This window comes from Leuresthes tenuis, unplaced genomic scaffold (assembly GCF_036924035.1).
Source record: "Leuresthes tenuis unplaced genomic scaffold, fLeuTen1.0.hap1 SCAF_10, whole genome shotgun sequence".
Lineage (NCBI taxonomy): Eukaryota > Metazoa > Chordata > Actinopteri > Atheriniformes > Atherinopsidae > Leuresthes > Leuresthes tenuis.
The window spans coordinates 12,258,246-12,270,939 of NW_027325364.1; the positions used below are offsets into that span (position 1 = coordinate 12,258,246).

General features: G+C 39.6%; 1 protein-coding gene across 2 annotated transcripts in view; it reads right to left on the reverse strand.

Annotated features, from left to right (window-relative positions):
* ephb6 (eph receptor B6) overlaps window positions 1-12,694 on the reverse strand; it is a 45,221-nt gene that overhangs the window by 22,256 nt on the left and 10,271 nt on the right. For both annotated transcript variants that reach the window (XM_072394067.1, XM_072394066.1), the window contains exons 2-5: window positions 11,775-11,839; window positions 5,129-5,401; window positions 1,523-1,692; window positions 1,127-1,422 (exon numbers count right to left, since the gene is read on the reverse strand). In XM_072394067.1, coding sequence (XP_072250168.1) covers window positions 1,127-1,422; window positions 1,523-1,692; window positions 5,129-5,401; window positions 11,775-11,839 — 804 coding nt within the window. The remainder of the gene's footprint in view (window positions 1-1,126; window positions 1,423-1,522; window positions 1,693-5,128; window positions 5,402-11,774; window positions 11,840-12,694) is intronic.

Consider the following 12,694-nt stretch of genomic DNA (forward strand, 5'->3'; position numbering starts at 1 on the left):
AGGAGAAAAGTAACAGTAGGTTAAGGTTGGCCAAAACCGTTGACTGACAGCTAATGGAAATCTTAGTTTAAGCGAGCTCAGCCCTTTGAAACACATTTAGACTGTTAAACAAAAATACTGCGTCGAGAGAACAGACGTGGGATGTCTTTTACCCGTCTGGGAAGACTTTTTCAAATCAACAGAAAAAAAACAAACATGATGTCATGCATATTATCTGGAGATCGTGCAGAAATAAAGCAGTGAGCATGGAGTTTGAGATGTAAGAGTTTATCAGAAAGAGCAGGTTGGATCAAGATGGTGAGAGGTGATTTTGCTGACGAGGCCACAGTCAGTAATTTAGTTCATATGAATTATGTTTATTTTACCATCATAAAAGAGAGCATTGCTGCATTCACAAACATCCAGAGATTGTTCTTCCCATGTATGACTGCAGTGCAGGGAAGCCAATAAGCAGACCGATTCTGAACAACTCAGTCACTTGAGTAAAGTGTTGCAAATTTAATTTCCCTGCAAACCACAGATAGATATAATCTCAATATTACTAAACTTTTGATTCCCCTTAAAAACAAGCTTTCAAAAGGACATCAGCTCTGGATGTTGAGCTGTTACATTCAGTTGTTTTGGCACTTCATTATAATCAGGCATGTGTGATGGCATTACAGGGACGTGTCCTTCTTCACTTTATAGCATGCAGAGTATGAAATGCCACAGTGAATTTTATATTTTTTGCTTAGAGTTTTATCTGATTACATGAAATAACAATTACCAGTCATCCGGTCACTGATTTACTGGAAATTAGTGGAAACAACTTCACAGGCTTGAGAAATATATATACCAGAAAAATAAAGGTCAGCTATTTCCACATTTTATCTCTATTGATTAATCTGTATAAAAACAGAAAAGTGTTACAACAAAAGTTGAACATTTATTGTTATGAAATCATGATTTTTAGCAAGGAGTAGAGACTTCAATAAAACTGTTTCCCTAAATGTCAAACTATGTGCTTATGCCTGACCTATTCAGAGGGCTAGAAGGATTGCTCAGCTTCTGCTGCGGTTATTTTAGGAAATCTACTTTTCATAAATCTGTGACTTTTCATTTTTGAAACGTAATTCCCCAGACTCACCCAAGCAGGCGGATCCGTTGATATTCGGCTCATAGCCTTCGTCACACACACATCCTCCAACAGGCACCATCCACTCTCCTTCAGCATTGCAGTGCATGCGAGGCAGGTTGCCTCCCTGTGCTTTACTGTGAGGGACACATGTCCCCGTCACAGGCACAAGGGCAGTTGGCTCTACACCTGAAGGAGTCGCCGGGTAGGATGCCAAGTAGAGGCTGGTGGCTGGACAACGCCGATAGAAGACAGACACACCCATGAGAGAAACACAAGCTCCACTGTCAACGATGGCCAAGACAAATCTGAAACAAAGGTCAGATGTGAGGCCGAGAACATTCACACCCCAGGGAGCAGTGGTGCTGGAAAAACATGGAAAGCAAAACGTATCCCAGAGATGATTACCCTTTGCGTGTGAGTGGGGCAAAGCTGCGTGTTTTAACATTGATACGGCTGTATCTGTTGGGTTGGTACTGGTGAGGTGAACTGGGCTCCACCTTGGAAAAACTCTTGTCAGCGGCAATCGTGTCGATCTTCACCCAGCCCTCCCTCGTGTCCTTTTCCTTGCTGTTTGGCTGAGAAAAAAACGTAGTGGACAAAACACAGAGGAAGCAAAATAATCAGTGGTCAAAGGAGAACAAAATAGCACAGCAAGAAAGAGGTCGACAGAAAGGAAAGAAGTAAATATGGATATCAGGATGGACACTGAAAGACAAAGGATGATTTTGGAGATAGGACTGGAAATATACAGTAATATTCAGTAAATCTTCAAGAAAAGAAGAGTGAATATGAGATGAAAGTTATGATGTGTTTTTCTTGGCATATTCATACTATTAAGAAGCTTAATGAGCAGTGTAAAGGGTGACTTAGATCTGTGGAGGTCTTGATGGCGCTTTGTGTTCAACTCCTTGCCGAGACTTTCAGTGCAGCACTGCTTCCTACGCCTTTATGACTCTCTTCTGATTCCTCGTCAGAGTTTGATTTGCATTTTTAAAAAGCATTTAACTTCCCTGAGGAGAAACACGTTTGTGTATACAAATACTGCAACCCCCCCACCGCGACTGTGGCTGCTCATGTAGCTCAGGCAGTTCAGACGCGGTAGCTCAGAATGACCCAGAAAAACACTCAATAACTAAACTAAATGATCAGATAAATAAATCATACACGGACGGAGGTAGTTTTCTCAGACGGCACGTGAGGTTCAGGGAGGTGTTTGAAGCAGGTGTGACGTTTTCATTTTGCATCTTATTGATGTTAATTAGTGGGATTGAAATGACATTTATGGAGACCACACTGACACGTTTAGCCTGTGCGTCTCATCAGCAGAGGTCTGAAGAGGTAGCAGCTTTTCTTCGCCAATCAGGGTGATTATACAATTAGACCTTGTCAAGCGACAATGAGAGGTTTTGCTGTTTTGATGCAAACAGCAATGAATCCCTAATAATGAGTTTATTGATTCCGTCTGAAGCTACTGTGCCTCGAGTCATGACAAAAAATGAATTAACTAAAAAAGGAAGGAAATTACACTTGTGTATTTAAGCTGTGGCCAGACACTGATTAATCAGTGTCTACCTCTCGCATAGTCTGTGCAATAGGAAGAGTATTAAACTCAATCCATGACTTAAATTCCTTGTTTGTAACGCTAATATTAAGTTTGTGCATCGATGCCAACGTCAGTTTTATTTCACAAAGCTCTTTTACAACAAAATAAAAGTTGCATCAAAGCCCTGTCCAACAAGAATAAACAAATTAAGAGCAATAAAAGATTCATAAAAATGCAGTAAATCAACTTTTTTTTTTTTTTTAGGAAAATTTTTTATTTTTTTTTAAAAGGACTAAAAGTAGTCTCAAAGCAGCCACTTTAAAGGTGCAATTGCCTTTGTTTTTGTGTTTAGATCTTGGAATATCTAGGAGTATCTGGTTTGTTGACCTCAGTGTTCAAGCTGGAGCATAAATACGCAACAAATCCTCTAGACAAGCTGGTGCCAGACCATTAAGAGCCTGAAAAACCAGCAATCAAATGTTAATTGATCCTGAAATGAACAGGAAGTCAATGGAGAGAGGCCAACACTAAAGCTTCTTTTTCTTGTTAAAAGTCTGGACCAATTTAATTCCCAACAGCTAATTTCTTAGTGACTCGCCAATGAAACAGACAAGAACTACTTTGCTTTGGAAATCCAAACGCTGTATCTCAGACTTAAACATAGTTACTGCCAGTTATTACCAAATGTATTTAACTTATTTTGTAAGCAACTAGTAAACATGTTTTACCTGATCATTAATTAATGAATGGAGAAGTGCAGTCAGTGATGTTTTATTGATTGGAAATATCTGATTACACTAATCAAGGTTATTAATATATTTCTAAAATCATCAGCACAATTTGTTGTACTTTAGGTTTGTTAATACTGTGTTATTTTTGATAAATGTTACCTTTTAACTTCAAATTTCTTGCCGGGCAATCCTATCAGAAAAGATTTAACATGCCAACATTGTTTTTTTCGTGATTAGTTAGTTCAGCTAAATATTTATCTGTAAGCAACAGCTAGTAGTTACTGGTGTAAGTATTGCTACTAGTATCAAATACTCCGCTTGGGCAGGCATGGTGCAACATAAGTCTATCAGTGTCTATCTCCAACATGTGCCCTTTTGGTTGCATTTATTCAGGTCACAGAGCTCAAGCGTACTCTTTCACTCATAAGCCCATAATCTTAAGACTTAAAAATCTTAAGAGATAAAAAAACAACCCTGATTTAAAGAAATGACTTGTCTCCCTTTCTTAACACTGTGATGTTTCACAGTTTAAGAAATTCCCAAAACTGTCTTATCATTTTAGTTAAATATGATTAAAATTCTGAAGAAGCATGTGTTGGTGATGCTACTAAAAAAAAAGCCATCACTGTACAAGCATGCAGCCCTGTTCTGTGTCAAGTCATTTCTGCTGTAGTAAAGCCATTGTGATTTGTTCTCTGGCTGAGATTCTGAAGATTTATATATATGAAGAAATATTATTGCTTAGTGAGCAGTGTCTGCCCTTTTGATACACAAAGGTCAAGCTAGTGTGTGGCGGTAGCCAGCCTATGAGCGAAACTCCAGGCTGTGACTTCACAGCGGTCAGGATCAGTGAGGGGGTGTAACACAAACAAGATTCTTCCTTTTTCCTTTCATTTTTATTTGTTATCCAAAGCTGTGGCATACGGCAAAAAAATGAGAAAAAACCTTGAGACAATACGCAAAAATAAATGTGCTTGAACAACCAGCAAAATAAGTTTAAAGGGTATTCCTCTCCAACAGAGCTCACTACTTACATAAAATATAATGACATACTTAACAGGCAAAGCTCAGTATTACACATTTCGTATGAGGATTCGGTGGCGGGCTATGCTGTAATATCATGCTCTACGTGAAGGGTGGGGGTGGGGTGGGGGGTTACTTTACTCAACCAGCTGAGCAACCCTGCACCCCATGTACAGACTCTAAAACTCCTCAGCACAGATGGCCCTTTGCTGCATGTCACTCCCCTCTCTCTATCAAGCAAATTTCAATTAAATTTAAATCAAAGAAAAACCTCTACTCATTGCCTACTATGAATGCTGTCATTTCTGCCTTCACATCAACTTGTTCCACATCTGTTGCCAACCAGGACACAACTGCAGCATGGCAGCTGTGTTTCTGCAGGAAAGAGCAGTGTGGACTTATGTTGTCTGATTGTAGTGCAAGACTATTTTTAGTTCTTGTCTTGTCATACAAAACAAACAAGAGAACTGTTACGACCGGACAAATGTGTTTGCATTCTGGTACCTGATTTTACAAGGGTTTTTGGGAGTTCTGGAAATGCCATTAGAGGGATAAGTGGTAGTATTATACTGATTGTCAGAAAATAGACCACAGAAATCGAACCTCTGCGGCGTGAGTGCTGTAGCACATGTGGAATGCGTCATAACAAATCAACCAATAGACTGAGGAAATTTTTCTTGATTTATGAAGTAAACTATTCATGTTCAACCTCACCTCAGCCACCCAGGTCCTCATCAGCTCTGTCTGGGAGTCGGCCTGTTTGTAGTACAGGGTGAGCGTCTCTCGACAGGTGGGTGACGGTGTACGCAAACTGGCGCAGTCGCGAACAGAGAAACGTAGCGTCACAAACACTCGTGGAGCTGAGTGGCGGTACAGGAAAGGCGTTGCCAACCAGTTGTCCTGCAGACGAGGGTTTTGGTTCACATTACAGACCTCAAAGGTTCGTATGAGCTTCCCTCGGTCGTCCAGGACACTGACCTCATCCCACTGAAAGAGACAGAGACAACACAACGTAAAATATATTAAGCAGGGAGCTGCAAAATCAGCAACATAACACAGCTATGTATCGGTCTCATATCTTAGAATATAGTCTATATTTCCCGAGGGTAAACAGGGAGTTTATTATGTGTTTCTATCCTATACCAAAATGCTTTTTCTTGAAATCTTTAAGTTTAAGTTATTCATAAAAAAGCACCATTTCATGTTATGGTATTGATCCACAAGTGAAGCTCTTATTTTTTTTATTACTCCCATCACTGATGTAGGCCATGTTCGTGTTCTTGTTCTCCACAATAGGCCTTCCACTCTCTAATTTAGTAATCACGACTACAAAACCAGTAATTAAACCACTTGAGCCATTCTTTTAGAGCATGGAACACACATCAAGTGTTGCAGATGAAGCTGTTATGACCAAGAGAAAGCCTAATTAATTTCTGCATGGGTCCCCCTGTGGTAAAGCCTTGCTGCTCTAGTTTTGACAGTTCCCCGCCCCTGTTCCAATACAGATTCAGGTGGATACATTTTGCTTGTGGTGCTAAAAGCTCTAAGAGATGACATTTAACAGGCAGAGAAGTCTGTGCCAAAACACAGCAGAGCTTTGAGCTCCTTTCTGATGATAATGCCCAGTATGATCACAGCTGTACTGCAGCATGGCAGCAGATTAACATTTGCTTACCGAAGTCGTACACAAAGTAAAGATAACCAGCCTTCATGCAGTGAAACGTTTTGCCTTTTCTAAGCATGAAATCCCAAACAATGCTTTTGGGGTATTGTGTTTTTCATATGTTGTTTCCACTGTGCATATGAAAGGGTTTGTTAATACAACAAGATCTGACGGAATAAACATGTGGATTGATTAGAGAAAGAATTTTAAAAACTAAAAGCACAAAAGCAGGAAACCCAACAGGATGACTGAAAACACTGCTGTTTTCAGTTACAAGAGGATTTTTGAGGCAGTGCTCTCATCCTTTGTGAAATCTTTGTCTTGTTTTTTGGGAAATGTGTTTCAGATTTTGTTCATATCTGTCTGTCTGTCTATCTATCTATCTATCTATCTGTCTATCTGTCTATCTATCTATCTATCTATCTATCTATCTATCTATCTATCTATCTATCTATCTGATGTTAAATGTTTTAGTGGACAAGTGATCTTCCAAGCTTTGATGTCATCCATTAGAGAGTTAATACAATTTTTTAGTGTCAATCAAAGTGATGATCCTTAACATTCCATTCCCTCATGCCAAGAAAAAAAAATCATAATTCACAGGAGATGATGTGAGCATTTCAAAGAGACTATTTCATCAGTACAAAAGACAGAGCAACAAGAACACCTCTGAAAAGAAATGTTGATGCTAAGTTTATTAACTATTTTTCTGAAAGGTTTGACCTCGATTTTATCCATGTCTGTCATATCATGTTGGAGGTGGTAATACCAGAGACAAATTATCAAACTCAGCAGACAAATTGCATAGAGGAAAGCTATGTAAGACAATATTGCATTATTTAGCGAAACAACTTACAGGAGTCTAACACTAAATTATAATAACAACAGTTTTTTTGCTGTATTTTTTCTTTCTTTTGGGGGGTGGGGATGGGGGGGGTGGGGTGGGGTGGGGGGTGCTGGCTTTGCATTTGCATGTGCACCATTGTTCACATGTGACAGGTGGTGGACAGTTCTGTGTCTGACCTGTGGCAGCTGTTGTGTAATAAAATTAGCAGACTTTTTTGCATTTTAAAAGAATGTGAATACATGTGTATGCACAAAAGGATTTGAGTAAAAGACATGAGCTGGCTGCCCGGCTCAGAGGAGACAAAATGGAAACGTAGGTGCAGGTTTTGGTTTCACCACTTATACAGTACTGTGCCTCCAGAGATAAAAAGCCTCTGCCTTAAGCCCTTGTGGCCTTGAATGACAAGCAAGACCTTTTCTGTTGTAATACTGAGGAATTATGTATTAGGCTTCATGATCATTATTCTCCTTACAACAATGGAAAGAGGCAACAAATCCTGACAACCTATCAGGATGCATTAAGCATGTGTGATTCAGTGTTTATCAATGATACTATATCTTTGCAAGCTTAGGTCTCTTCCACTGCGTGAATCTGACAGCTAGTGTGAACAAAATCTTCATAGCATCACACATCAGAGAGTGATTTTATACTTGTCACAATTGGACTCACAATAACATCAGTAAGCAGATGAAAAACTGTCTGAGACGCTGTCAGTCTGATACAACCAAACGAAAATATTATCTCTCCCAGGCTGTGATTTACTCTTTTAGACAGGGGAAGCAAGGCAATTGGATGGAGTGGACAACAGAGATTACATGGTAGGGTGAAGGGATGCAGATGAAGAGGGTGGAGAGCAAGATTAGTCAATAGAAAAAACGAGTGTGCGCTTGCTTGAGGCTCGTGAGGTAGCTGCAGTGAATGCCAGGTAGAAAGCACAGCCAACTGTATTCGTGTGTGGCATTGCGTGCAAAAACACTGCTTTCATTTGTTTTCTGACCTAAACCCCCCCAACCCCTCCTGCCCCCTTCCCTTTTTTTTTTCTCGTCTCTTTTTCTCCCTCCCTTGTGAAGGTTGAAAGAAAAAAAATGGGCCAGATTGGGGAGGAGGGGTGGAGGAATCGTTGGAAAGGAAGTGAAAAAAAAAACAAAAAAAAAACAGGGACGACTCATCTTTGTGATTTAATTTGAACTGAAATGTTGTAGAGCCACGCAAGCTCTCCAGTGACAGAGGACAGGGAGGGGCAGGGCCTCTGACACGGCACACAAACGATAGAAGCAAGTACTGCAAGTGTATATGCGTGCACACATTCCCCAAGACTCATGTAGAAGTAGAAGTAAGAAATTAGAAGTTTCAAACTGCTGGTTTGACACTGCTGTGAAATAAAATGCAAAGAGACTCATGGGTCTGAGAGGAGCAAAGGGAGGAAAGATTTTAAGTGGAAGAGAAAGAAGCAGAGACAAAGATGTACATTACAAGACTAGAAAGGCAGTAAGAGAGCAAGACGAAGGAGCAGGATAGAGCCAAGTGAAGGATACCCATAGACCCTAAAGCAAAAGAAAAGATGGGATTTAAAAAGAAAAGGGTTTTTAAAAAAAATAATGCACACACACACATCCCATTCCTTGTTTTCTCAGCCTCTCATGTTCTGCCTTTCTACTTCTCTCAGCTTGATGCCCCGGGTCAAATAACCATATCTCCATTTCAGAAGCACTTGTCATCCAGGGACCATAAAGGGGAAGAAAATGCATGCAAATGCTTGCTCATGCACACACTTGCTTCCTCACTCACACACACACACACACATGCTGATGACCTCCTATTAGCAGCTGCCATTACGGTTCACAAGTTTTTAACGCACACGAGGCCCTGTTTAATCAAACATCATGTGCAATTATGCCTGATGCCAGAGGGCAGACTGGGTGATGATGGCAGAAGGTAGAGAGAAGTGTACGGTGAGATAAAAGGCTAATGTGAGTGTGTATGCCAGATGTTGGTCTGAGACTACTGTGTTGTGATTTGGTATAGATTCCTGATTCCCTTATCTGCGAAAAAGGAACATGTATAAAAGCAACGTGAATAAACACACCTATCAGCTAGTTGTGACTTGTTTGTGCAGTATGATGTTCTGAATTCATATTTCAGGTGTTTGATCATGTTCCCACAGTCTAATCGCATTGTTCTGCTCTGGAGAACTAGAGTTCCTCAAATGGGGTTTGACTGATTTCCTCAAGAGTGAGAACAATGTATGTGTGTAATTATGAGCCGTATTAGAAGTGAACCATAATCACTCACAGATGAATGATTTTAACTGACCCAGGAGTTGACCCTTACACAGTCACGCAAGGACACACATAGCAAAGAGTATCCCCCATCCTAAAACACATACACATTCACGAATTTGCTCCATTTAAGGTATAGCAAAAACTTGAGACAAGAAAGACTTCAAATTTGGGAAATGTATCGCTCAATATGAGCTATTTTATCATGGATAAAGATACATAATAGGAGAAAACATGAAGGGGTATTTAAGCCAAAAAGGTTGTCTTGGAGGTAAACTGAGTCCTTACTCTGTCTACGGCTGATTAGGTGGTTTTAGATGTTGTAGAAGAGTTCAAACATAACTAAATATTAGCATTCATGAGGGTGTATTTTTAGGTGGTAATGTTGCTTTGATATGCCTGATTCCAAGATTTTTTTAAATGAGGTGCTTATGGGGCGTGAAGAGACCAACAGCCAGTCAGCGAAGGCGGGACGGAGGGGTAGGCTAGGTAGCCTTGGAAACAAGAAAAGTCCTCCAAAAAATAAAAGCAGAGTGGAGAACTGACTCAGAAAATATTAGGCTTGCCTTACAGGCTCCTGTGCAGTGCCCTGACAAATGTAGTGTAACATGTAGAGTGGCACAGCACAAGAGCCTGAAAATCGTTTTGTATCGAGCAACTGTTTTGAAACACATGTTTTGGGTGGGGGCACACACTGCTCTTTTAGATGTGCTCTGTTGTGTGATGCCACCCATTGCATCAATGAGATGGGTACAGTAAAAATAGCTGCATCGATGTGGATGCCTGCTGTATATTTCAATTATTCTAATTGCAATAATTGTAGAAAATGTCAGGCAAATTAAATACCACAGGACTACAGGGTTTCTGTTTTATTTCCATATGTCAAAGTGTGAAATGCGATACAATAACTGTGCCTGTTTTAAACAGACATTATTTACTGGGATGTGCAAGAGCCAGCAAATGATTATTATATCCACAGGCCAGACTGTAGGAATTTTAAGTTGGCATTAAGTGTGTGTGTCTAAGTCCTCAGGCAGAAATTGATCTCAATTAAAGAGCCAATGTGTTGTGTAGAGTCAGTCCAGTTAATGTTTATGGTCAGGTATGATCAGTTGGACAGCACAGCTTTGGCTATATTTAATGTGATAGACTCGTCTGCTGAAACATCAAACGATTGCTCTTTCTCTCTTTTTGTTTGAGAAAATCCCCTTATAACTGCTTCTGCTAAATCAATACCAGAACTGGTCATCCCTGTGAGCTGAGTGATTTCTCTTTCTCCCTCTAGCAGAAACAGAAAATGTGCATCTGCTATGCTGTGTGAAGAAGCAGTCTAGTCACACAAGAAAAATTGTAATAGATACATTTGTCCACATGAGCAAACAATGTAGTGTCACAAAAAGGACCCAAAAATTGTGGGATGGGTTATTGTTACCTGTTGTTTTGGATAGGGAAGCAGTCAGGTGACATAATGCAAACCCCTTACAATATATATTTTAAATAAGCATGAACATGCGTAAGCATGTCTTTTTTATTCAAATCTCTATCCATATTATTATTAATATATAAACCTAAACATGTATTTTTCATGTCTAACTCAGATTGAGACCAAAGTTGCAAAGCAAAAAGCTGTTGATGAAGACTCGGACTTGAATTTGGATCCCTTTCTTGAAAGTATATCACCACCATGTGTAATATCTCATTTGAGAATGTTTCACATAATGCAAAATGTAAGAATGGGACTATGTACAAAAAAAGATGCACATATGTAATAATGCAATGTTTTTCAGCTTTGAAAAAGTAGTTATTTCACTTTCTTGTCATATAAAATGTGGGTATGTTGCTATTTTGAAAGGCAGATGTAGGCATATAACATTTTGAGACCAAGAAAGCGTTTTAATTCTACAATTTTTGAGCATTTACAATGAAACTGCGACGTTTTGCACTGTGGAAAAATGTAGCTTTTACAATCTGATATGAGACTGCTTTGAAAGTAGATCTGCTGCTTCACATGAGACAAACAAAGACAAAAAAACCCCAAAAACATTAATATTTATTTGAGTAACTATATCTGATTATTGTCCAGATCTTTAAGACAGGATTTGTTCTTCTTTTTTTGAGAATCAGGCGTTAAAAAAAAAGAAGCCCCACATGCCTTTATGTGATACCAGTGTTCCTGCTCTTACAATAGAAAATATCTTAGAGCTTTCACTGCCATCTGACTTTTATTAGTAAAATGATTCATCTAAAAAGCAATCGAGAAATGAGTCAGTAATAATAATTAGATTAGATGGCATTAGATGAAGCACGGTACCCAAACTTTCTGTTAGTGTTTAAACTTTTCTAACAGCCATCTTGTAAAATGACTTCAGTCGAGAGAATGTGTGATTTATTACATACCATTGTGTTTAAACCCCTACACCACAAAGCCCAACAAACAATATGATTATAATCCTACACTTAAAACACAACCATTTGCTACACGTGTGCAACACATTCAACCAGCTTCCCAATACAGCTGCTTTAATGTTCCAACAGCTGGAAAGCACATTGACAAGTCAGCTCCCTGCTTACCCCTGTGTCTGGATAGGTGGTCCAGCCCAGCTCTGAGGTAGTCTCCGTTGTGTCCAGCAGCATCACTGAGAGATGAAGAAGCAGAGGGACAGAGACAAAGTATAAGACAACAGGAGTTGCTTTCAGTTTGATGCAATCGACTGCTGCTCGAGAGTTTCACTGAGAAACCGAGCGAGCTCTAAAAAAGCAAAGAGACTGTGAAACACAATCTGTAATCACGAGACATTCTCTGAGAGACTGAGAACAGACTGTGTGTAATTCTGTGATGGCATCAAGATTTAAACATGGATCTGAAATCAAGATGCACTTTGTGAAGCATTTCTTTTTAGGGAGCTCTCAAAATCACTTTTTTTGTTTGGTTACATGCCACAAGAAGTTGGTAGTCGGTCTAACTGTTGGTGGAACTGGGCCAGATTCTGTCCACATTTCTCCTTGATTTTTTTCCCCCCCTTGTACAATAAAATCAGGAGAACCTCCAGCTGTGTGCATCTGTCAAACCTGATATATGATTTTGAGTGATGATGCATTTGGCACAATGTTCGGAAGTTCAGAAAATTTGACTGATTGACCTGATGGGGCAACGTGATTAAAGGTCAAATTTCCCAACTTAAAAAGGCCATAACAGCTGCTGTCAGGTTTAGTTCAAACTTAGCAAGTTGATGCTTCAACTAGTTTGGCCCAAAGGTAACCATCTTCATTTTTTCAGAGTCCTATGCTTAGTGTTCCACTTCTGGTACAGTTTTTAACAGATATTTTCACATATCCTCTGATCTGCAACAAGAGCACCAGAATGGTATATCTCTCCTGTGTTGGAGTGTATTTTCCTATAATTTGCTTTTGGGTTTAAGTGCTTTAAAAAGCACGCTGGCAATGAAATCACACACGCACACAAAGTGACTTTAATGCTGAGTGCTGCATGC